This window comes from Canis lupus, chromosome 16, assembly GCF_011100685.1.
Source record: "Canis lupus familiaris isolate Mischka breed German Shepherd chromosome 16, alternate assembly UU_Cfam_GSD_1.0, whole genome shotgun sequence".
Classification (NCBI taxonomy): domain Eukaryota; kingdom Metazoa; phylum Chordata; class Mammalia; order Carnivora; family Canidae; genus Canis; species Canis lupus.
In genome coordinates this window covers 20,323,447-20,350,887 of record NC_049237.1, presented here as the reverse complement: position 1 = coordinate 20,350,887, position 27,441 = coordinate 20,323,447, and the positions used below count along the sequence as shown (strand labels likewise).

The window sequence follows — 27,441 nt, the reverse complement described above, 5'->3', positions numbered from 1 at the left end:
TAGATAAAAATTTCTAGCCATTATCCATTTTAATCAATAGAACTGGTAGGTTTTGTGTCTATAATTTATTTTCCTTCTATCTCCATTTGTCCAGATTTAATATTGTTCATTATTTGGTTAAAGCTAAAAAGTAAAGATTTCTTAAAATAGTATATACTGTTACAACTATGAAAGAATACATTTCTTAAAATTAAACCAACATTTTACCTTAAAAATATGGTGATGCTGGCAAAACAGTCACTAGATTTACTCCCACACACAAATAAGCTCCTAGTCATTGCTAATCTAAAAGCCTCACAGGCTCAAGTACCTCCTTTTCCCCGAGTACATTATTGCTTTCATCTGCTTCAACACCAGGCATGTGTAGGTATTCAAAATACTTATGAAATGACTAAACAAACATTTCCTTTAAGTCAAACAAAGCAGTCTAAAAGAAGGAGTAACTGTAACAGCTGCAAAGCACTTTTGGATACTGCAACACAGTACCTAGGTTGCAATATTTTAGAAATCAAAATAGCTACTAAGTATCAAAAAGCAAAATTAGATTCTAACTGAATACTGGAATTTCTCGGAAATTCTAAGTTTGAAGCTCATGCTATGAGAGGAGCCATGAAAGCACAAGAGGCAATGCTGAATATGTTGAGGATGAATATTCTTAACTTCTGATTATCTGAAGATGAAAATCCCAGGACATAGGACATACAAATGTGAAGGTCACTTCTCCTACCTGTGCTCAAGGACTATAAAGTTTCTTAAAAGATAATTCATTTAAAAAAAAAAAAAAAAAAAGTAGAAAAAAAAAAGGTATAGCAAGCCAATCCAAAATACTGGATATACACACCAAAAAAACCCCTGATATATTTTTGAAAATGCTAATAAGGCCTTTCAAAGGGTACGTATGCTCCTTAAATATTGTGCAGACAAAAGAAAACGGTCTACAGGGAGAGGTCAACCCAATCTCCTACAAGTTAGGCATACCACAAAGTTGACTCTAAGAACTGCAGACCAGCTGCCATCAACACTGATTTGTCTACACCCATACACTGTGCCCTAGAGCACAGGAAGGACAAGGAGAGGAGGCCACATGTGCCACACACAGAAAACTATCAGGGATTGAAGGCTTCTGTCTATACACTAAGCAACACTCTAAGCCCTTGGCTTTGATTAATTCACATATTCCTTAAAAGGAGCCTACAAGGTCAGTACTATTATTTTTCCTGTTTACAGATGAAAAAAAGTAAGGCTTAAAAGTGGTAGATCCAGGATCTGAACTCAGATGGTCGAGAGCTTAGCCCACTAAGCAGTATACTATATACTTTGAAAAAGAATAACTATTATTTTATCTTTTGAGAAATTAAAACAAATTCTTTGTCTTCATTATACAGGGGTACCTTGGAAGATATTCACAAAGGAGGCTGGTGGGGAGAGGGAAGACATGGAAAAAAAAATTGACCTTCAAAACTTGACATAAGTTCAGAAAGCATGGGGAGCAGGTGGTGTTGAGAAACATGAATACAGAATGTCTAGAAAAGACAAACTAAGCCATAAAAAGGATCAGGACAAAAGGTTGCCATGAAAAGCCAGCCCAGCACAGAAAGAAAAGTGTGACATGGCACATAGTCCATGTCTATAAATTATGTAAATTATCAACATGGAGCTCTTAAATATGTAACCAAATTCCAGATCAGAACCACAGCTTCTCCATATGTTCCCCGTTTTGGAGAACATCTTCATTCAAAAGACACTCAGATGAGGCACATTTGAGGTGCATTTACCAATTCAACAAATATTTAGGGAATCAAGTATCATGCCAGGCACCAGGGATTTTAAAAGTAAGTGAGGCATTTGCTCATTTGCAAGGGGTTCCTAGTCTGGTGGGAGAAAAAAGCCTGTTTACTGAGTACGCATTGTGGGCCAGACACAGTTCTAGACGCTAGTGGTGAAGCCTGAAGAAGACAATCTGTGCCCCTGTACACAGAGCTGCGCCAGGTTTAAGAGCGGGGAAAGAAGACACATCCTGCCTCAGCAACTAAGAGAAAGCTCAGAAGAAAAGGAAAATTTGAGAGGCAACTTGGAAGGATGTGTTCAGTAGGATGACGAGATGGGAACACATCCCAAGAGAGCATGAGGCAGCAGGGCTGGGGAGGAACTGACTTCAGCAACTATCCATGGGAGTGAAGATGAACCTGAGAGCTCTATTTCTGGCTATGGACCCCGTGTCACCACAGGATGGATGGAAAGGAGATGACAATAAAGGTATAACTCAGTGCCACTGAGACGTCCACAGGATTAATGAACGTTAAACAGGTAATGAAGACAACAGGGAGGGATCAGCCACCACTTCAGCTTGAGCTCCTTCTGTGACTCCCCATCTCCTATCTATATCATCTCATGGAGGGCTGCCAATCCTTTAAAACAAAGAAAAAACTGCAACCTCTTCTCAATCGTTTCCTAAAAGATCACTGAACATCAAATACAAGAATCATCTCCTCAATGCTCAGTGATTTAAATTAACCCAAATTATGGAAAACCTATTCCACTGTCCTTATTTTCTATTTCTTGTTAGCCTATCTGAGGATCTGATTTGAGAACCACCAGTGTACTTTAAGGGATCAAGCTCAAACACAGCCTTAGCACAGGAACATTTCTTCCTCTGTCTCCCGACTACTCCTCTCACACCATCTCCTGATGCTGCCTCAAGCGCATCTCTCCCTCCGACGGTCCTTCAAGCCTCAAATGCCCTTCTCCCTTCTGCTCAATCTGGCCTTCCTTCCCTCTTGACGCCGAAACACACACAGAGCAAGTACTGCTCATCTTAGGTGAGACTCCACTTAAATGTCCTCCCCGTGAAGCTGTCCCGACAAGACCACCATCCCTCCCACTCCTCCACGCGATAAACTGGTGAGTTCACCAATGCACCGAGATTGCCTTGGACCAGAAGATGTTCATGAAGTGTACTTAGCACATATGGCTTACCATTCACCAAGCAGAAAATGATGGTATCTGCTCTAGATGAAATCATAGAAGCCAATATGGGGATCAGACGCCGTTTCCAAAATGTTGGAGGAGATCACTCTGCAGCACATGTGGAGTGCTAGTGTGGGTATGATTATTTTGGAGTGCATTTTTAGGCTCAGGGCAAAAAATAAGAAAATGAAACTTGAACTCTGTCAGTTAAAACAGCAAGTAATGAATGATCAGAGTATGAGCAGACAGCAAGTTGAGACCTCTCAGCAGGAAGGAGCAGGCTCTGACTGCGTGTGCTGTGGGAGCCCACAGGCAGCCTCACAGGGCACACACCCACAGGAAGAGACACCGAGGATGCTCCCCTGCAAACCAAGCTCAAACCACACAAGCTTGGTAATATTAAATCTTTACTAGGGTCTGGAATTATGTACCTAGCAAAGGCTCTAGGATTTTATCACTTACAGACACAATAGTGTCTATTTAAAAGAGAAAAACATTTATCTTAGTGCACCTGGCAAGAGAAAAGAGTAAAGGTAACCTTAATTGTATTTGTTTCTCCTTCAATAAATTACAAATTCCCTCAGAATAAGGCCTATGCCTTATTCTTTATAATCTTGATACTTAGTATTGTACCCAATGTAAAGATTGAAGGATTAAATTTAGAAGGAATAAAGGTAAAAGGTAAAACTGGTTTTTAAAATGTTTTACCTTGAATTAATTTTAGACAAAGTTGCAGACAGTTGCAATGAGTTTCCTTATCCCTTCTCTCTCTTACCCCATTACCCCTCCATAACCAGGATACAATTAGCAAGGGCAGCAAATTAACACTGGCACAACATTACTAACTAAACTACAAACTTTATTAGAAATTCACTCATTTTTATACTAAATGATTTTTGCCTATTCTAGGATCCCATCCAGGAGCCTACACTGCATTTAATTACTATTTTTTCCTAACCCCTACCAATCTATAACAGTTCCTCCACCTTTTTCTTTTATATTCTGGATTCTGCTCCTTGATTTGGGTTTTTCCAATACTGTCTTACGAATGGAATGTGGTTATGCAATAATGATAATATCGGACTTTAATGTATATGGTAAAATGTATATCTGTGTCTCCATATTTATATAAATGACCAAGTAAATATATAAATGAGAGAGAAGAAAAATCTCTTCTCCAGAAATAAATGTAGAAGGAAAGAGGAAAACAATCACCAAACACCACAGTTAACAAATGGTGCAGACAATATTTACTGATGTGTGCTAAAATCAGTAGGCAAAAGTTTGAGGAAAAACAGGATTTGTTTGATCTCAAAGTACCTCCTCAAGATATTTATCAACTACTAAGGGAAAGACAGTGAATGTACAGTAGAGAACCCTGCAGACACCAGCCAAGTGACTAAGCAAAACTCCCCAGTAATAAGTCACAAGGCCATCATATACCCCTACAGGATTATTGTCACAAATACAAGGTACTCCAGAAAATAAAACAATGAAACAATGGGCAACCCAGGTGGCTCAGCGGTTTAGCGCGGCCTTCAGCCCAGGGTGTGATCCTGGAGACCAGGGATCGAGTCTCACATTGGGTTCCCTGCATGGAGCCTGCTTCTCCCTCTGCCTGTGTCTCTGCCTCTCTGTGTGTGTGTGTGTCTCTCATGAATAAATAAATAAATTCTTTTTTAAAAAATGAAACAATAAAAATAAAACAATGAAAACAAAACTGCAGGAACATTTTAATGTTCCTTAATTTTAAGTTAAATTAAAAAATAAACAATGAATTATAAGAAAAACCTAATAAATTTATTTATGAAAAGACCTATCAGAAACAGTCCCTTAAAGCAAAAGAACTGTTTATCATCACAATAAAGGAGTATGAGTTGCTATGTAAAGTTTAAGAGGAGGATAAGTTTATAATTCTATTTTTTAATTTTGATGTTGGACAACACAGAAAATGCTAACATGTTTATCAATACATCAGGCAAATGTTATTTAATAGCCTTCCCTGACAGAACTGGATTCTGAAAATGAATTCCTAACCATAACACCAAGTGTGACTTTGGTTCAACAAACTTTAGTTTCAGGAAAGCATCCAGGGCCCGATCTTCTGAATGTTCTGGAGACCTTCACTCTTGACTTGATACCTAAGGTATGCAACAGACTTCCTTCCAGATTTTCCCAATTCTTTCCGCCACAATGCAGGTGGAATTCCCATGGCTTTAGGTAAAAGGTTTATTCGACAGGACCTGACGTTCCTCTTGAAGTGACAGTCAAGAGGAGACCTTTCTGCTTTCAGTCTGGGGAGAAACGGGTGCTTGTCATACCTTCACAAAGCTAGAGGATGACGTCACCTGACACAGGAGTGATGAACTGACATCCTATTAGGTACTACTCCTAAAGACAGGAAAGGAACAAGACTGCCTTTCAGATACGAAAGGGTCCAGTTTCTAGAGCTGGAACACACTGGATCAAATCTGTTACTGAACCACCATGGTGTTCTGTACTACCTCTGCTTTTGCTTTTTCCACAACATCATTCGTTAAGTCTGTGTTACTGTTTGTCACGAAGTCACCAAAGGATTTTAAAAGATTTCCCCTAATTTATGAGACAGACAAAAAAGTCTTCATGGACTTGTTAATTCCGCTCACAGCTGACAAGCAAAGGATTTGCTGATTTCAAAGCATCAGTGAGCTCCTTGGTTGGTAGTGAGCAGCATCAACTCTGTCTTCCCTGGAAGATTAACTAGCATACTTATTTATAAGAGAACAATGAACTAACTCACTAGACAAAGGAATCTCATCAATTATTTGTTTTGTTACCAATCACCACTTTTAATCATAACTTTTCGTGTATCTTCCCAATTAGCAGCTCTAGCCTTTGCAATTAAATATAATACTCCAGATGAAGCGTTCTCAGCTTTTCATTTTAACTCACCATCACATTCTGCACTTACTTTCAGACTATTTAGAAATCTTTCCTGTTTGTTCCCAAAAAGTTTAACAGGTTGGGTGTGGTTCAAAAATCAAGTTTGAGCATGGTGGTTTCACACTGAGATCCAGCTCATAATGAGACAGGTTCATTGTCTTAGCCAGTGCATGAAAAACCATGTTTCAGAAATCTTTATCATATTTGTTTAATTTGTGTTTCCTATGGAGGCTTTAAGTTTCTAAAGCTAAAAAGCTAATTCCAGTGGGTCATAAATGTGGTCCTTATTATAAATGAAAACATTATGACAATCCTAATTATCCTTAGTACCTTAATTTATAAGACAATCTTTACCTTCAGGCCTTAAAATTACACATTTTCTGTTGTTATAAAACTCAAACCATGCATGTCAGGCACAGCAGTCAGGTGGAAAAAAACAAAGACACAGTCATGATCCTAATTTGCTATTACCTATTACCTAATACCTAAGTGTAGCTCACACTAGTAAATAACAATCAACTTCTGAAAGTGAAATTTCATCATGCTGCTAGAAAAATAAACAAACCTACAACAAAGCATAACGCGATTCAGTATATAGAAATCACACGAGCAACACAGACTATACATATGACCCATATTATGTATTCATACATCCCAAACTGCAACCACTGAATACGGACATGTCGCTGGCATGCCTAGCTTACCACAAAGCTCCTTAAACTCTAACCTCATCATGAGCTAGCACTTTGAGAAATCACAGCTTTGACACCCTAGTTATATTTTTCTATTGGACACTGAAATAAGAACTGCTAAGTTTTTAAAATGCTCCTTCATATGCCACCTAAATCATCACAAACATTGAGACAAACGGTGACCTATACTAATGAAGCTAAAGCATGAATAGACAGGTCAATATTAGAGGGTCTCCAGGGAGACTCATGGAAATAGATTCAGCATGTGATAACGGTGGCATTTAAAATCTATATAGGAAGTATACTGTTCAACAAACATGCGAGCAAAAATTTTGTGATCTAAATAAAGGACAATGTATCTAGTCTTCATATCAAAAAAGAGCCCACAGGGACTTAAGATTTATATATGTGTGTGTGCTTTATATAAATAAAGCACTATAAAAATATGAGAATTTAAAAAAGACATGTGGAAGATTTCCTCTAAGAAAAATATATCATACATTAAGTCTTGTTACTGTTTGTCATTAGTTACTTAAGAATTTGAGTACATGAAAGTTAGAGCTTTCTACACAGAAAAATGTAGCACAGGGTAATAAAATGACAAAATGGGAATAAATATTTGTAACAGTGCAAAACCAACTGTTTGTAAAAGCTCTCCAAAATAATTTTAAAAGGTCTACAATCAAATAGAAAAATTAGCAAAAGCTATACACAGTACAGAGGGAAATAAAAATCTTTTAAACATAAAAACTTAAAGGAAAGTTTAAGTTTAAAACTTAAAACTTAAAAGTTTTTAAACTTTTAAAAACTTAAAAGTTTAAAACTCATTTGAGGAAAAAATGCAATAGAAACACAATGAAACAGGCTTTTTAACCTGTCTGGCAAACAAACTCAGTATGCTCTGAGTTATAGCAGACAGCAGCTACTTTCATTCACTGAAGAACCTTAGCAATCTAGGAGAATCTGTTGAAATTCAAAATGTGCACTGCCTTTGACCTAGCACTTCTCGAAATTTAACCTATACATATATTTTTTTTTAAATTTATTTATGATAGTCACACAGAATGAGAGAGAGAGGCAGAGACACAGGCAGAGGGAGAAGCAGGCTCCATGCACCGGGAGCCCGACGTGGGACTCGATCCCGGGTCTCCAGGATCATGCCCTGGGCCAAAGGCAGGCGCCAAACCGCTGCGCCACCCAGGGATCCCTAACCTATACATATTAAAGGCACATATACAAGGATATGTACTACAATGTTGCTTAAATTAGCAAAAAATGGACAGCAAATGGCCATTAAAATACATAAGGGCTAACTAAGTTATGAAACATTAATTACACTGAGGATCACCCAGCTTTTTTAAGATTTTATTTATTTATTCATGAGAGACACACACACGAGGCACAGACACAGGCAGAGGGAAAAACAGGCTCCATGCTGGGAGCCCAACGTGGGACTCATCCCGGGTCGCCAGGATCAGGCCCTGGGCCGAAGGCGGCGCTAAACCGCTGAGCCACTCGGGCTGCCCTCATCCAGCTTTCTAAAAGAGTACAGCCAATCTACCTGCAGCGAACTAGAACTGTCTCCAAAACGTATCATCACAAGGGTAAGAGAAGTGCCACTGTCTAATATGCTCTACCATGTGTTTAAATAACAGAAGAGCACGCACCTGGATGATTCCATATGCAGAGAGTAGCCAAGAGGACAGGGAAGAACCCGTGACAGAGTCTGATTGTCAGGATCAGGGATGAAGGACTAAGAGGCAGGATGAAAGGTGGGGAGACTGTGATTATTTTGCATCTTTACTTTCTACCACCTGAATTATTATCCATGTCCATGTAATACTTCCACTTTCTTGGAATAATAAACTAATGAAGCTATGTCAGAACATAAATTTTTATTTTTTTTTAGTTTTTTAAAAAAATTTATTTATTCATGAGAGACATAGAGAGAGAGGCAGAGACACAGGCAGAGGGAGAAGCAGGTTCCCTGCAGGGAACCTGATGCAGGACTCGATCCTAGGATCATGACCTGAGCCGAAGGCAGATGCTCAACCACTGAGCCACCCAGGTGTCCCAGAACATAAAAATTTAAAAGCAGCTCCATATAACCAAGAATAAATTCATAATGAAGTGGCTGGGAGGAAATAAACAATAAAGTACCAGCAAAAAGGGCATTCAGATTTTGATTCTTAACAAGTTTTTGGTTCCAATTTATTATACACATACATGAAAACCTCCTTTACCTTCTAAATGATACAGGCCTAGAAAAGTTAGGAATTCTTAGGGGCAGTTATATACCAGTTTCATAAAACAGGATCATCAAATGTTTTTGGAATGACTAAGCCTGTTCTTGTTGCGTACATGTCACTTTCAATACTAATCTCACCTCCACAGCTGTGACACTACAACTTTTCATCAATATGTAAATAAGAGTAAATGACAGCAAACTTTTCTATTTGAGCTTCGAGCTTTAGGCACATTATCTTATCTCCTCGGAAAATTAAATATGGCCAAACTTCAAATGTACCATTAACAAAAATGTTTCTAAGTGAGAAAAGAAATGCTTTTTTTTTAATCTTGCAGATATATTCAGTGGTAACAAAATGAAGCTTTTAAAAAAGTAAGTCTTACATGGTTTAAATTAGATTTCATTAACTATCAGAATAAAAAAATTATAGTCACTTAAGTTAAAGAACTATAAATTTATGATTTCCATCAACCAAATGCTCAAATGGGCTAACCATTTATAAAAAGAATGCTAGCATGCTTACTAATATCTTGATTTTTAAAAATTACTATGAAGTTTCCTTTGTTTCACTATTTGGGTTATCTTCCCTTAGCAATTTACTCCATTTAACAGTGTAAACAGAATAATCAGTTTCACACCTGTGTTAAGTTAGTATTTTCGCAGTCTCATGCACTAACATAGTAAGAACAGTTTCACACAATTCAAATATTCAAGTAAAACACTTCCTTTTGAGTTAATTAAAATGCTAAATGTTAGCAAAAGTATTATTTGTGAATAAGACACAATCTATGATATATGGTTTTTTCCTAAGAACCTTTATGAAAATAAAAGAGCAACCAACTTCATGTAATGCAAAAAATACTTAAAGGTGTATCGAATACCATTACTAAATATCATATTCATAAAATAGAATGTCCAATATGATTCCTAATTCAAAAAACATAGAAAAAGACTATAAAAAAATTCACCCACATATTGGAAGTGTTTTTTTTTTTTTAAGATTTTATTTATTTATTCATAGACACAGAGAGAGAGAGGCAGAGACACAGGCAGAGTCGGAGAGGGAGAAGCAGGCTCCATGCAGGGAGCCCAACGTGGGACTCGATCCCAGGTCTCCAGGATCACACCCCAGGCTGCAGGCAGTGCCAAACTGCTGTGCCACCGGGGCTGCCCGGCAGTGTTTTATTTCTATGGAGGGTGGGGTTCCAAAGACGTAGTTTTTCTTCATTTCAGTATATTTAAAATTTTCTACAATAAACATTATAATTTAAAAAGAGCTCACTTTTAAATAAAACATCTAAAGCAAAATGCAATAGTTTAAATCCCATTACAATAAATTCTGAAAGACTTTCTCTTCTTATGTAAGAACTGGGTGGTAAATATGGCACCATTTTAATAGCAAAATCGCGGAAATAACCTAGACACACACAAGAAAGTGGTTACATGATACCAACCATGCAGTGGAATATTACACATCTATGACAACACAGCTACAGAGACTGAAAGGTGCTGTTGCAGAGTCATTACTGAGATAGGACACTAAGGAGAACAGTATGCTCCCTCATTTTTACTGAAAAAATGATGGAGGATAAGTTTATTTATGTTTAGACTAGCTCTGAACAGACACTGAGGAAATTGGTACTAATGGGGAAATTAGGAGTCTCAGTGAGAGGAAGGTTTCATCATAAGTCCTTTAGATGAATCTCACTTTTTCTAATTTTTTTCAATTAAAAAAAAAGTTAACATTGTTTTAAAGGCTCCTATCTGGAGATTGGAAATGGAGACATTATTAAAGCAAGGAAGATTAGTGATAATTCAGCTTGACTTTTCCATTATCAAGAATTATGACTTTCATAGTATAAGATGTGAATAAGAGAAGACCAGAAAAGATAAGCATTTTGTTACCACTGAAGACAGTTGGTTATGGAGACAAACATTTTTTTCCGGTTCCCACATTTTGTAGTAAAGATGTGCTACAAATGGTGCTGCTTGCCAATACACTAGAGTTTACTAATGTTCCTTAAAAACATTAGAGCATTAAAGCTTCATTATAAGGAAAATTAATTCAGAAAGACATAGGATTTTATCAGAGCCACCTTCTCCGTGCCTGCAGGACATGTTCCTCGACGTCCCACGCAGTAAAGGGAAGCTTAAGTCATGCAGGAGGTGGATGCAGGATGTGCAGGCTACACAACATCCAGCAGAGCATATGGAGAACAGACCAGGCTATCTGAGCTCCGTGGTTCTCACTCAAGTTTTGGACTTTCTGGGTTCTGATTTCCCCCTTGAAAGGATGTTCCATGGAATGCCAGAGCCTCCAGGAGTCACAGAGAAATGTGAGCACACAAGCAAAACACCCTGCTGGAGGACAGACCCCAAGTACAGTCACCTATGTAACTGTAACAAGTAAAGAGATGAAATGTCCTTAGAGCACTGGACAGTAGACAGCAATGCAAAGATGTGTAGGCAGCACGTAGCTGTCCTGCCCAGGAATAGAAATCAATATAATTTTTTCTAGAGAACAAAGCATATCAAAAGCCTTTACAAAACATACTTTGACCAAGTAATTCAACTTCTTTAATTTATCCTAAAGAAATAATTATACATTTTTGGCTCTAAAGATGTTCACAATAAAACAGAAACGACCTAAACGTCCAAAAATAAAGGATAAACATACATACTTCATACAAAGTTCATTAAATGAGTACGCATGGTAATTTTTAAAAATTAAACGAAACTTTAATTTTAGAAAACAGATTGAAGGATTTTACTCTCAGCTTTGGGATAACATAGAGTCTACATGTTTTATGGTCAGACACAAGATAGAGAGGAATGGCTACAGCAAAACAAAGCCTCATGATTAAAAAAAAAAAAAGCCTCATGATAAGGTGTGCAGCCTCTGATGAGCCCCGCTCACTCCCTCAGTAACAACTACCGTCTGATGGTAAGGGTGGCCGTTCACACGTGGACACACACACAGGCCTTCCGCGCTCCAGGCCCCAGCTGCATGCCCGCTTCTCTGCTGCTTCAGTAAATGTTGGCATCCCTAAGAGTTTTGTTCTGAGCCTTCAAGTCTTCTCAGGAACACTTTCCTGAAGATTCCAGTGCATCTACCAATTTCCACCACTTACTGATGGACTCCCAGTCTCCACCCAAAAGTCCAGAGCAGTGCTTCCTGAACATCCCCGAACATCTCAAGTTGAATCAAGATGTTAGGAATTTAACATCGTCTGGTTTCTGGAGCCACTATCCACTCTGGTAATCCCAGACCAACACCTGAGGTGACCTTCTCATTGCAGAGCTTATGAGTTTTGCCTCCTTGACAGCTCCTGAACTCCCCACTCAGGGGCCCGCGGCTTGGCTTTAGGCCCTCGTGACTCTTCTGCACAACTGCAGCTCTCTTGCATGGTTTCCCACACCAGCACTGCCTCACACTCATCTCTCCAAAACCTCACTTCACTGTTTAAATCCTTCACTGGCTCACCACTGCTGGATGTGCCCCCCAGAGCCCTTTAGGATCTAGCCCCTGACTGCCTCTCCCCAGCCTTCTCTTCTCTCACCCTGACTCCAGCCAGCCATGTTGAGCAACCTGTAGGTGATTACCACTCCTCCAGGGTTGGACACCTCTGCCCATGCTGTTCCTTCTCACTCATGGCAACAATGTTCATATATAAACAGTACTAAGAAACACAGTCCAGCACACAAAAGCCTATGGCACTAACCTTGTACCATTTGGGACTCTGCAAATAGGATACATCAATATTAGAAGAGAAGGAAAACTGACCTCCTCCCTCTATCCTGGTATACGACTGTCCAAAAAAAATTCCCAGATGACCAAAAATTTACCGTGATACTCTCCTACTTGACTCACCTCTCTTCCGTATCCTCACATCTGCCTCCTGCCCTATGGTTGTCATGGTGACAACCCAAAGACATTCATTCCAAAATTACCTACTCCCCCTGGCCCAACAGTATATCCCCCTTTTCTCCAAGGGTGGTTGGATTAAAGAAGTAAATGACCTAAGTAAATTCACATTGCTGCAAATAAATGACATCTGCTTAAGTTTCGAAGACACAGAGCTACAAAATTGCCTCCAAGTCAACCAAGTTTCATCAAAATGTCTACTGAAAAATTATCTGGTTGACAAGTTTTACTTTTAAACTGTTTCATTATTTATATAATAGTTACATAGCTAGTAACTACTGACTCAGTATAGTATGAGAGAAGGAAAGCCATATTTAAATCTTAATAGGTTAAGATAGAAAATGACATATAAGTCACATGGTAGTAGCATTTACAACTCAGCTAAAACTGATAACCCCTTCCATGGTGGTTTTAGAATATTTCCACAAATTCAGGACACCTGGGTGGCTCAGTCAGTTAAGCCTCCAACTCTTGATTTCAGCTCAGATCATGGTCTCAGGGTCATGAGATCGAGCCCTGTGTCTGGCTCTGCACTCAGTGGTGAATCTGCTTGAGATTCTCCCTCTCCCTCTGCCCTTCCCCTGCTTGTGTGCCACTCGAACTCTCTCACAATAAATGAAATATATATTTTTAAAAAAGAATATTTCCACAAATTGTTTCTTCCCTTGAAGAGGCAGAGCTTGATTCTTCTCACCTTGAGTGTGGACTGAATGGACAAACAGAATACGATGAAAGTGTATATGACTTTCAGGACTACCTTGTACAGGCATGCCACTTTCTCTCTGCCCTCTCAGATTACATGCCATATCGTGAGGACATTCAAGCAGCCCTCGGGAGATGTGCGGGTAGCAGGAAACTGATACCTCCCACCAAGACCCAGCAACTAAATTCCAGGTACGTGGAGAAGTGAGCCTAGGTGTGGATTCCCCAGCTCAGTCCAAGCTTTAGACACCTTAGCCTCTGAGAAATCCTGAGCCAGAACCACCCCAAAAGCTGCTCTAAGATACTGGTCCCACAAAACTCATTGAGATGATAAGACTGTACTGCCTTAAGCCACATTATGCAGGAATAGAAAACACATACATGTCCTTCATTTACTGGAAATTAAGAAAGTGGTAAAGCAGATATTATGACTTTTTTTTTTTTTTTAAGATTTTAAGTAATCTCTACCTCAACATGGGACTCAAATTTACAACTCCAAGATTAAAGTCACATACTTGGGGCTCCTAAGTGGGTCAGTCAGTTAAGCATCTGTCTTCAGTTCAGGATCCTGGGATTAGGTCCCACATCGGGCTTTCTGCTCAGAGGGGAGTCTGCTTCTCCCTCTGCACCTCCTCCCGCTCATGCTCTCTCTTTCTCTCAGATTAATAAAAATCATTAAACACACACATACATACAAAGCAAAAAGTCACATGCTCTCCTGATTGAGCCAGCCAGGTGCCCCAATATGACTGTTTAGCTTAATAACTTAAATGCTCACTGCAGTACTGTTTTGTAATCTGTTTATTTCTATTAACAATGAATCATTTTAATAAATATAAGACATTAAAATATAATGACCACTTTATTTTTTTAAAAGATTTTATTTATTTATTCATGAGAGACCGAGACAGAGAGAGAGGCAGAGACACAGGCAGAAGGAGAAGCAGGCTCCATGCAGGGAACCCGATGTGGGACTCGATCCCAAGACTCCAGGATCATGCCCTGGGCCTGAAGGCAGACACTAAACCGCTGAGCCACTCAGGGATCCCCATCACGACCACTTTAAATGGTTGTGTAATATATTCCATTACATTGTTATATTACCATTTGCTTAACAAATTTCCTATTGTTAGACATTTAGGTTGTTTCAAATTTTTAATAGGAGTATTGCCACAGTCATGATCTTTTCCCATACATCTTTCCTATGCACCTGCCAAATTAGTTCCTTAGGATAAACTTCTAAAAGTAGAATTACTGGAATAGAGGGGACGTACTCATTAAAACTTTCGATGCTAAAGTGTCATCCCTCCCATCCCAGTAGGTTGTGCCAATTTACACCATTAGTATTTCCATCTTTTTTTTTTTTTTTTGTATTTCCATCTTTAACCTGGTTACCATGGCAAGTGATGGGCTCTGTGGAGACACACCAACAGAAGAAAGTTTCTGCTCCTCCCTTCACACTGACAACAGTGTAAGTAAAAGGAGGTGTGAAGAGACTGTGACTGGAGAACAGGAACATGTAGAAAGCAACTACTCTAACAGTGGCATCAACGAATAAGATGGTCAACTTCCCAACTTCTAGCTGTCTGCATTCAATAAAAGTTGTAAGAATAAAGAGAGTCACAGAAGAAAACTCCCTATTGCTTCAGCAACAAACTCTTTTGAGACTCTTCTGCAGTCCACAACACTTCCTAGGTGTTCCCTCAGTTAAGAGACTTAGTCGGGGGGGCAGCCTGGGTGGCTCAGCGGTTTAGCACCGCCTTCGGCCCAGGGTGTGATCCTGGGGACCTAGGAATCGAGTCTTGTGTCAGGCTCCCTACATGGAGCCTGCTTCTCCCTCTGCCTGTGCCTCTTCCTCTCTCTCTCTCTCTCTCTCTCTCTCTCTCATAAATAACATTTTTTTAAAAAAAGAAAGAAAGAGATTTAGTTAGCAATTAACTCCTTAACCCAAGAAAATCAGCTCCAGTGTGCACAGCCAGGCAGGGACTGGTGCCAAGCTAGGTCCCCAGGGTATGAGATTTACAGAAGTGTTCTTGTTCTTGCTCTATGGGTGGTGCAGGTGTGGGGCCCACCATGCCTTACACCATGCAGCTGTGCAACTGAAGTGAGCACCTCCCTAAACTTTGTGCCCCAGGTGCCTTGCTGTCTCACCCCAGGCCCTGATTAAAAGTACAGAGGTAATTAGAAAAATAGTCTCAGCCCTTCTATTCTGCTTAATTTCCCTAAGCACCAGGTCAAGAACTCCTGACCTTATCTGCTACAGGGAACTGCAGTTTTTTGGTCTCATATGTGAAAGCTACCAGCAATTATGTTCAAGAGAACAGATGTGGTACTGCTAGATAAAACAGCAATGTAACAGGGATGCATGACTAGGAGGCTCAGCATGAGTGTCTGCCTTTGGCTCAGGGCGTGATCCTGGAGTTCCAGGATCGAGTTCCACATCAAGCTCCCTGCATGGAGCCTGCTTCTCCCTCTGCCTATGTCTCTGCCTCTATCTCTCATGAATAAATAAATAAAATCTTTAAAAAAATAGCAATGTAATAACACCAGACCTGACAATAAAGTTTTTTTTTAAATCTGATCTTAGAAAATATTTTTGTGGGGATCCCTGAGTGGCTCAGTGGTTTAGCGCCTGCCTTTGGCCCAGGGCACGATCCTGGAGTCCCAGGATCGAGTCCCACATCGGGCTCCCGGCATGGAGCCTGCTTCTCCCTCCTCCTGTGTCTCTGCCTCTCTCTATGTCTATCATAAATAAATAAATCTTTAAAAAGAAAATATTTTTGTTTTACTTAATGCCAGATCTGTAAGAAACAGTTTTATCTTACACTTCTATGTACACAGAGTAGCATGACAACCCATTTACCGAATGCCAAATTAAAAAAAAAGGAGCATGGAGGGACGCCTGGACGGCTCAGTCAGTTAAGATCTGACTCTTCGGGGGATCCCTGGGTGGCGCAGCGGTTTGGCGCCTGCCTTTGGCCCAGGGCGCGATCCTGGAGACCCGGGATCGAATCCCACATCGGGCTCTCGGTGCATGGAGCCTGCTTCTCCCTCTGCCTGTGTCTCTGCCTCTCTCTCTCTCTCTCTGTGTGACTATCATAAATAAATAAAAATTAAAAAAAAAAATTTAAAAAAAAAAAAAAAAAGATCTGACTCTTCATCACAGCTCAGATCTTGATCTCAGGCATGAGTTTAAGCCCCATGTTGGGGTTCATAATGGGCAGGTAACCTACTTTAAAATTATATATATATATAGTAAGGAATATTTTTTAAGTTCAAATATTTTAAGTAAGATCTGCAATTGCAGAACAAGGGCAGTTTTGTAAAGCCAGCAAATCAAAGTTCTTAAAATCCAAAGAATAGTCTAAACCTATCAAAGGGGAAATTAAAACTGCAATAGCTGGATTTGGTAGGCCCTAAAGTATAGTAACTCATTCTATGAGGCCAGCATTACCCTAATAACAAAACCAGACAGAAACATCACAAGAAGTAAAATCACAGACCAGTTATCTCTCATGAACATTGATGCAAAAATTCCCAACAAAATTTTATTAAAAGGAATTCAACAATGTATAAAAAGAATTACACATCATAACCAAGTGGCAGTTATCCCAAGTATGCAAGGCTGGTTCAGCACCCAAAATCACTTAGTGCAATCTGCCACATCAACGGACTCAAGAAAAATCACATGATCACAACAGCAGATGCAGAAAAAGCATTTGACAAAATCCAACACCCCTTCATGATTTAAAAAAAAAAAAAAAAAAAAAAACTGTCAGTAAACTAGGAATAGAAGGGAACCTCCTCACTTTGATAAAGAACATCCATAAAAAAAAAAAAAAAAAAAAAAAAAAAGAACATCCATAAAATATCTGCAGCTCACATCATACTTAATGGTAAGAAACCAGAAGTATTCCCAGGAAGATCAGGAACAAGGCAAGGATGCTCCCTCTCATACTACTGCTTTAACATTTTACTAAATGTCCTAGCTAATGCAGGGAGAAAAGAAACAGAAATAATAGGTAGACGACTTGGGAAGAGAAAAAGAAAACTGCCTTTGATCACAGATGACAGGATCATTTATGTAGGAATTTCCAAACAACTGATTTAAGAAACTCCTGAAACTATTAAGTGATTATAATGAGATTGAAGGATACAAAGTTAATATATAAAAATCAACTGCCTTTCCACATACCAGCAATGAAAAGTTGGAATTTGAAATTAAAAACAAAAATATGGCTTCCACTGTGGAAAACAATATGGAGCTTCCTCAAAAAAATAAAAAATAGAACTACCTTATGATCCAGTAACCCCATTTCTGGCTATATAACCAAAGGAAGTGAAACAGGATATAAAAGAGATACCTGCACCCCTGTGTTCACTGCAGCATTATTCACAACAACCTAGATATGGAAACAACATAAGGGTACATCAACAAACGAATGGATAAGGATGTGGTAAATTATATACACGATCGAATATTATTCAGCCCCGAGGAAGATGGGAATCCTGCCATCTGTGACAACATGGGTGGACACTGAGGGCATTATGCTAAGTGAAATAAGCCAAGCAAAGACAAATACTGTATGATCTCACTTACATGTAGAATCTTTAAGGAAAAAAAAAAAGCCAAACATTTGGAATCATAGAGTAGAAAACTGGCTGCCAGGGGCTAGGGGATGGGAGAAATAGAAACATAAATATAAAAATCAATTGTTTTCCTATATACTAGCAATGAACAACTGGAATTTGAAATGAAAAACACAGTATCATTACATTAGCACCAGAAAAACGAAATACGTGTCTAAATCTAACAATATATATATATAAGGTTTACATAAGGAAAACTACCAAAGTCTGATGAATGAAGTCAAAGAACTAAACACTGGAGATATTCCATGTTGGATAGAAAGACTCAGTATTGTCACTATCAGTTCTTTCTAACTTGATCTGCAGATTCAACATCATCCCAGTCAAAAATCCCAGAATACCTCACAGAGTGCTGAAGAAAAAGAACAAAATGACACTATCCAACTTCAAGACTTAGAATAAAGCTACAGAATTCAAGATAGTATGGTGGCAAAAACAAAACAGAACCAATAGATTAATGAACAAAAGAGCCCAAAAATAGACCCACAAAAACAGAGTCAACTGATCTTTGACAAAGGAGCAAAGGCAATTCAATGAAGAAAGGACAGCTTTTTTTTTTTAATTTATTTTTTATTGGTGTTCAATTTACTAACATACAGAATAACCCCCAGTGCCCGTCACCCATTCACTCCCACCCCCCGCCCTTCTCCCCTTCTACCACCCCTAGTTCGTTTCCCAGAGTTAGCAGTCTTTACCTTATGTCTCCCTTTCTGATATTTCCCACACATTTCTCCCTTCCCTTATATTCCCTTTCACTATTATTTATATTCCCCAAATGAATGAGAACATATAATGTTTGTCCTTCTCCGACTGACTTACTTCACTCAGCATAATACCTTCCAGTTCCATCCATGTTGAAGCAAATGGTGGGTATTTAAGGACAGCTTTTCAAAAAACAGGCTGAACAACTGGACATCCACGTGAAAAAAAATAAAAACAAAAGCAATAAACTAGACACAGACCTTATACCGTTCTGAAAAATTAACCTCAAATGGATCATAGACTTAAATGTAAAATACAAAACTATAAAACTACTAGAAGATAGCATTTTTATAAAAGCTAGGTGACCTTGTATTTGGCAACAACTTTTCAGACACAACATCAGAAGCATAATCCATGAAAGAAAATATTGATACAACTAGACTTCATTAGAATAAAAAACTGCTCTGCAAAAGACAGTTAAGATAATTTTAAAAATGAACTAGAAGTGGGAAAAAATATTTGCAAAAGACATATTTGACAAAGGGCTTGCATATTTACAAAATATATACAAATACATAAGAAATATATATAAGGAACTCTTAAAACTCAACAATAAGAAAACAAATAACCCAGAGGCACCTTCAAATACATAAGAAATATACATAAGGAACTCTTAAAACTCAACAATAAGAAAACAAACAACCCGACTCAGACGCTTAAGCATTCAACTCTTGATCTCAGCTCAGGTCTTGATCTCAGGGTGGCGAGACTGATCCCCACACTGGGCTCCACACTGGGCATGGAGTCAACTTAAAAAAAATTAGTTAAAAAAAAGAAAAGAAGTAAAAAGAAAATAAACAACCCAATTAAAAAATGGGCAAAAAGTAACGTATACAGATGACAAATAAGCATATGAAAAGACACTCCACATCATATGTCATCAGGGAAATGCAAATTAAATGATGAGATACCACTACACACTTATTAGAATGACCAAAATTCAGAATACTGACACCACCAAATGCTGGAAAGGATGTGGAGCAACAGAACTCTCAATCATTGCCAGTGGCAATGCAAAATGGTGCAGCCACTTTGGAGGACAGTTCTGTAGATTTTTTTCTTTTTTAAAGATGTATTTATTTATTTGAGAGAGAGCACATACAGTGGGGGGGGCGGCAAGGAGAGAGGAAGAAGCAGACTCCCTACTGAGTGCCGGGCTCACTCTCAGGACCCTGAGATCAAGACTCAAGCTGAAACCAAGAGTTGGACACTTAACCAACTGAGCCACCCAGATGCCCTAGCTTCTGCAGTGTTAAAACTAAACACTCCTACCGAATGATCCATGGGAGTATGAGGGAGGATGAATGGGTAAAGCAGGTAGGATTTTTAGAGCAATAAATCTTTCTGTATGATACTATAAGGGTGGATAACGTCATTATACATTTGTTAAAACTCATAGAAAATACAACATAGGGGCGCCTGGATGGCTCAGTGGTTAAGTATCTGCCTTCAGCTCAGGTCGTGATCCCAGAGTCCCGGGATTCAGTCCCACATTGGGTTCTCCATGGGGAGCCTGCTTCCTCCTCTGCCTATGTCTCTGCTTCTCTGTGTCTCTCATGCATAAATAAATAAAATCTTAAAAAAAGAAGGAAAGAAAATACAACATAAAGAGTGAACGTTAACGTATCAACATTGGTTTATCAATTATGACGAATGAACTACACTAATGCAAGATTCTAATAACTGGAGAAATGGAAGGTGGAGGATGAGGGGGCAAAAGGGAACTCTACCATCTGCTTGATTTTCTTCTATAAAACTCTAAAAAATAAAGTCCTACTTTTTTTTTTAAAGCAACAGACAAACGTTAAAGAAATATTATGGGGACCTGGGTGGCTTAGTGGGTTAAGCATCTGCCTTCAGCTCAGGTGATGGTCCCAGGGTCCTGGAATCAGGCCCCATGTTGGGCTCCCTGTTCAGCAGGGAGTCTGCTTCTCTCTCTCCCTCTGCCATGCCCCCCTGCTTGTGCTCCCTGTTTTTCTCTCTCAAATAAATAAAATCTTAAAAACAAATAAGAAATATTACTTCTCCTGCCACTCTTCCTCAACTGTGCAAAGTTGGAAAAGAAGTTTTAATTTCCTTCCTCCTACCTACAAACTGTTCTATATCCACATCCATTTCTTCCCTGTACATATCAAAATATTTTCCTCTTCTGCTCACACCTCTTTCCACTCCCTCCCCTAGTCCTCCTCCCTCCTGCACCTGCTCCTTCCCCAGTCTGTAACTTGCTCAAGCTTCTTTCATAGGCCCAAAACAAAACCTTCCTTAGACCCCAAATGCATCCTTCTTTGAGTCCTTTTCAGAAAAGATCTAACCATTTTTGGACCTCCCATACACTCCCTGATGTACTGCAATCTGACTTCCAAGTCCTACTACCCTGGACTATTAACCCCATAAAGTCACTCGGGCCTTCATATTTGGTTATTGTATCCTCATGGCACCCCTGCAGCACTTAGCACTGAGGTCACTTCCCCCTCCTTGCTCTAGCCCCAGGCCAGCTGTGATTCTTTCTTAAGTATTCTTCCTCACTTATGAGATGTTTTAAGTTTTTTTTTAAGATTTTATTTATTTATTCTTGATATATATATATATATCAAGACAGAGGGAGAAGCAGGCTCCATGTAGGGAGCCCGATGTGGGACTCGATCCCGGGTCTCCAGGATCACACCCTGGGCTGAAGGCGGCACTAAACCGCTGAGTCACCTGGGCTGCCCATTAGATGTTATAATAGCCCACAAGCCCACCCCACCCCAAACTCCAGGCCTTCCTCTAAGGACTTCTTTCTGCATCACCTACCTGTTGTAACTACCAAATCTGCATGTCTAGCCCCAATTTCTCCCTCATTTCACACATAGACAATCAACAGCCCGTTACACACCTCTACCTAAGTCCACAGAAACAGAGACATTCCATTCAACAACCACTTCCCCCTATTGGATAATCCACTCCCTACAACTCACACATCTAGACTCCCTACAACCCCATCCCAGACTCAGCTCATCAGGTGAAAGGCAGACCCACACCAGATTTCCTGAGAAATAGAACTGATATCCAAATGTCTCAGTTGGACACCTAAACTAGGAAAGCATACACTGCCAAGGTCATGCACAAGTAAAAGGGAGGAAGCCAGTCAGCAGTGCATCAAGCAAGAATGAAGGAGACAGCACAGCCCAGGGAGAAAACGCAGGAATAACCACCTTGGTGCTGATGACTTGGTAATTGGATATATTTCTGTGCTTAGGTTCTTTGAGAAATCATCATATTCTTCCCATACACTTTTTTCCCCCCACTAAGCAATTTTCAGTGGATTTCTATACTTGTAATCGAATGGCCGCTAAGATACTCTTCTCTGCACTATAAGAAAGGGGGAAAAAAAAAATACTGCCAGTGAACTATGTCATGCCACTAAGATGTATTCTGATCTCAGGAACATTAAAAAGTAGGAAACGGTGTAACTTAGAATAGTGGAATCCAGTGCATACTTATTCCATGTATGCCCTTCCACCTCTAGAATGCCGGTGTTGTTTCCCCGCCAAACCTGATTCTATTCATCCTTCAAGACTAAGCCCCAACTTGAGCAGCCCCGGTGGCCCAGCAGTTTGATGCTGCCTTGAGTCCAGGGTGTGATCCTGGAAACCAGGGATCAAGTCCCACGTTAGACTCCCTGCATGGAACCTGCTTCTCCCTCTCTCTGTGTGTGTCTATCATGAATAAATAAATAAAATCTTAAAAAAAAAAAAAAAAAAGACTAAACTCCAACCAACTCTACCCTTTTCCTGGACCAGCCCAATGGAAATCTAGAACACAGTAACTATTCTCTACTGTTATTCATTCATTCACGACAGACACAGAGAGAAAGAGGCAGAGACACAGGCAGAGGGAGAAGCAGGCTCCACACAGGGAGCCCGACGTGGGACTCAATCCCAGGTTTCCAGGATCACACCCCGGGCTGAAGGCAGCGCTAAACCGCTGGGCCACCGGGGCTGCCCTCTCTACTGTTACTTAAATTTTAATTAAGTCTTATCTCTCTAACAAGATTATAATGGGAGCAGAATTCTCCTTATTACATTTCAAATGCTACACAGAACCTCTAAATAAATACTAAAAATATTCATTTAATTTGGAAAAGATAAGATGTATTAAAAAGGTAGCAATATTCAGTTTTCCACCAACCTCAAGAAAGGACGACAAATTACAAATCATTTAACACATGAAGGAAAAGGGACGCCTGGGTGGCTTAGCGGTTGAGCGCCTGCCTTTGGCTCAGGGCATGATTCCGGGAGTCCCGGGATCAAGTCCCACATCAGGCTCCCTGCATGGAGCCTGCTTCTCCCTCTGCCTCTCTGTGTCTTTCATGAATAAATAAATAAAATCTTAAAAAAAAAATACATGAAGGAAAGACCATTATAACTTTCTGGTTTTTAAAAAAATATTTTAGGGGATCCCTGGGTGGCGCAGCGGTTTGGCGCCTGCCTTTGGCCCCGGGCGCGATCCTGGAGACCCAGGATCGAATCCCACGTCGGGCTCCGATCCTGGAGACCCAGGATCGAATCCCACGTCGGGCTCCCGGTGCATGGAGCCTGCTTCTCCCTCTGCCTATGTCTCTGCCTCTCTCTCTCTGTGTGTGACTATCATAAATAAATAAAAATTAAAAAAAATATTTTAAAGAGAGAGTGTGTGCGTGTGAGAGAGAGAGTGAGAGAGAGAGAGAGAGCACGAGCGCACAAACAGTGGGGAGAGGGAGCAGCAGACCCCCTCCCCTGCTGAGCTGGGAGCACAACGTGGGACTCAATCCCAGGACCCTGAGACCATGACCTGAGCTGAAGACAGACCCTTCACCCACTGACCCAACCAGGCATCCCAACCTTTTGCTTTTTAAGTGAGGGGAAGGAATTACATTGCAGCTAATGAGAATCAAGGATAATATGCATTTGCTGGTGCTCAACAATTTTGCCAGGGAACAAAATTAAAACTACAACAACAATGAAACTACATCCCCACCAGAACTGCCAAAATTAGGGCAGGCTGGGTGGCTCAGCGGCTCAGCAGTTTAGCGCCGCCTTCAGCCCAGGGCGATCCTGGAGACCTGGGATCGAGTCCCATGTCGGGCTCCCTGCATGGAGCCTGCTTCTCCCTCTGCCTGTGTCTCTGCATCTCTCTGTCTCTCTCATGGATAAATAAAATCTTAAAAAAAAAAAAAAGAAAGAAAAGAAAAAGAAAGAACTGCCAAAATTAAAAGGACTGACAATAAATGTTGAAAGCAAGTGAGGCCACCGATACCCTTGGACACACGGCACGTGTGTGCACCAGAGCTAGGCCTCACCAGCTTAAGTGCGCGTGAGCACACCAGGAGACACCTAGAAACAGATTGTACTCACTACGCTATTTTCATACAATGCAACAGAACAAGGAGAATGGACTCCGCCTCTCAGACAGAATGCTGACCCAAAAAACAGAAACTGTATGTGACTCCATTTACATGAAATTCATCAGGCAAAACTAAGCTACAGTAAAAGACCTAACAGCAATTATCAATTGTCTTCAGGAGAAGGAATACTAAATGGAAGGGAGCAGGTGGGAGCCTATGGAATGCTGGGAATGTTATTTGATTTGGGGGGAGGGGTCGCAAGGGGGCAGTCATCCATAAAAATCCTTCCAGCTGAACCTGCAGGTGATTCCTCACCCAGATTCCAGATCAGAGCACCCATCGCCCAGCTGCTGTGTGTTAACTATTGTTGGCTCCTTAGTGCTACCTTCTCCGGATAATTGCCCTTACTTAGCTCAGAGGCCAGCAGTGTCACATTCCCGCCTTCGGCCAATGACCAACTGATGGGGGAGGGGGGCAGGTTTACAAAATTCTAACCCCCGTACGTCAAGAAGGGACAGTTCTATGATGCCAGCTACAGTCCTAAGTTCTCGGTGGGATTGGGCTACAGATAGACGCCAAGCAAGAAGACCATTTCCCTCCCTCAATTTCACATGCACCAAGGTCACCTCCTCAAGTTCTTCTTGGGACATGACCTAAGACACATTCACTTAAGGTTTAGTCCATACCTCAATCAAAAAGGATAAAAAAGAAAAATTGTTTTGCACTGGTAAACAGCAAGATGTACAATCTCCCCAAGATTCTGATGGACAGATGAGTACTTTCCTCAGACTAGAGTTGTCTTAGTAGTTGAGAACCTGGGCAGGGCATGCAGGGGCACCCTTGTCTGAAAGACAAGTCGGGAAATTATGAGCTGGTGGCCTGCCACCAGCTTGCTGTGTGCCATGTACTATCTATCCATCTGCTCTCTACTTCACCTGTACCCCAGATCTGCCCACAGAATCCCCAAGGCCTCTTCTACCCTCCAAGGGCAGAAATTCCTCTATCTCATTTGTCATTTTCATGAATACCCAGGGCCAGGAGTGTTACCCACAGGAATCCTGCCACACCTACACAGTACCTAGTACCAATACCTACTTCTGCAGCCAGCTACCTTCATGCAAAACTCAAGACTTGAAAATTACCAGCAGTTCTCTACCAACTCCCTGCTGGGTTCCTTTCCTCTACCCTAGGAAACCATCACACGCACTCACCCAGGGCACGATCCAAGTTCCTCCTTGGATTCGAGCATTCCCCCAGAATTACATGCCAACACAGTTACCTGAGTAAGGCCAAAAATAGTATGCAAAGCATTTGCACATTTAAAAAATCCTTTCGTAAACAATCAGCTAATTAGATTCACTTACACTTTTCAAGCACTTTCAGCACGCAGACCACACATTTATTTTTAACCCGTTAAAATCTAAACAGACCGAAAAGGCGCCCACGAACCAGAACAGTGGAGAAGAGGTGAAAACAAGCGAGTGAAGCGACGCTGGCACCGAACGAACCATGTATCAGCAAGTCCGCTGGATCAATAGATGCCAGGCATCAGGGAGGACGGCAGAGTAACTGCAAGCCTCGTTCCCTTATTCTCAACAACTGCAAGAGTAACAGACGACCGGGCCTCAGAGAGCAACGGTCCAGAGTCTCCCCAGCAACGTTTCCAGAAAGCCGGTCAAGAATAATCTACGCCGCTTCGGGTTCAGACACGTGGCCGAGGCGGCGGTCAGCCTCGATTTCGGGAGCTGCTGACATGGGCTCACACACCCGTTCGCTTGCTACAGCAGGAAACACTCCTTAGGTAGCGTCCTCCACGCGACCGCGATCTCAGGTCACGGATGACAAAGTATCCAGAATTCATCTCTGAGAAGAAACACAGCCCTTCGCCCGAGCGCTTTCACCTCGGGAACGGGGAGACTGGGCGCCCTCAGCGTCCCGGCGGCTTCAGGAGCTCGCGGACCTCCGCCGGGGCCTGGGCTGCAGGGGTGAGCCCGCGCGGCTCCGGCCGGACCCCCGCCCCCGGGCCTCGGCAGCAGGTGAGCCCGCGGATCCCCGCCCCTCGCCCCCGCCCCCGCCCCCGCCCCGGAGCCCGAGCGGCTCGCCCCGGAGGCCCAGCCGACGCCGCACCAACGCAGGCCGCTCTTACCTTCCTGCTGGCGCCGCCGAGAGACACTTTGGGCCTCGTTTTGAAATCCCCTTCAAAACTAAACATCTTTACAGCTTATCCCATCTGGGAGGAGCCCCCGACCCTGAGAGCAGCGGGGCGGGCGGGGCGGGCTCCGGGGGGAGGGGCCTCCGCGGGGAGGGGTCTCGGGGGGAGGGGTCTCCGCGGGGAGGGGTCTGCCAGGAGAGGGGTCTCCCGCGGGTGGGATACGCCGCGCCGGGGGGCGACCCCGAGCTGGAGCCCGAGCCCGAGCCCGAGCTCGCCCTGGAGGCTGTGCCCGCCCGGCCTGCCCTCGGGGGCGGGGGGGAGGCGGCGACGCTGGGGAGGGGACGGCTCCTCCTCACCTCCCCCCTCATCCACGCCTCCCCACTGCTCCGGCCGAGGCCGAGGGCGCCGGCAGGGCCGCAGACCCCGCACTTGCACCGGGAGCAGCCGCCGGGAGGAAAGATGGCCGCCGGCCGGGGCTGACGTGCGCGGTCCCGCCTGCGGGCGCGCGCCCGCCGCCGACGCCGAGGCCCTCCACCCCGCGGGCTGCCGGCGTGCGCGCGCCCGACGCCGGCGCCGCGGCGCTCCTCGGAGCCCGCCAGCGTGCGCGCGCCCGCCGCAGGCGCGCCGGAGCTTGAGAAGGCCCCGGGGTGACCCCGCTCTGCGGCGAGGACGCTGGGGGAGGGGAAGGGAAGGGAAGGGAAGGGCTCCCCGGGGGAGTGGTGCTGGGGAGCCCCGCGAAAGCGCACTCCGGGGCAGGTGCACCCAGACGCTGGGCGCCGAGGGGCTCGTGCGCTTTCCTGGGAGGAGACTGGGAGCGGCCAGCGTGCGGGCCAAGTGCAGGACGCGGGGACCGGCACCTGCACGCCGTGTGCTCGTGCACTGCTGTGCGAGCGTGCACAGGCGCACGCGGACGTCCTACACGTGCAGGTGCACGCCCGTGCGCGCACACACAGTGCGTACACATAGGTGCGTGTCATCTACGCCCCGCTGGAACCAAACTTAGGACGCTTTATCCTAACGGTGCAATGCCCTGAGCCTTTTTAAGATTTTATTTAT

General features: G+C 42.2%; 1 protein-coding gene across 2 annotated transcripts in view; it reads right to left on the bottom strand.

Annotated features, from left to right (window-relative positions):
• The window catches only part of UBE3C (ubiquitin protein ligase E3C), a 126,681-nt gene extending 100,164 nt beyond the window's left edge, over nucleotides 1–26,517 (bottom strand). The window contains exon 1 of one of the 2 annotated variants that reach the window (XM_038559836.1): nucleotides 26,380–26,517. In XM_038559836.1, coding sequence (XP_038415764.1) covers nucleotides 26,380–26,445 — 66 coding nt within the window. In that variant the 5' untranslated portion in view covers nucleotides 26,446–26,517. The remainder of the gene's footprint in view (nucleotides 1–26,379) is intronic. The other variant, XM_038559835.1, reaches the window with a different exon arrangement.
• Nucleotides 26,518–27,441: the final 924 nt, after the last annotated feature.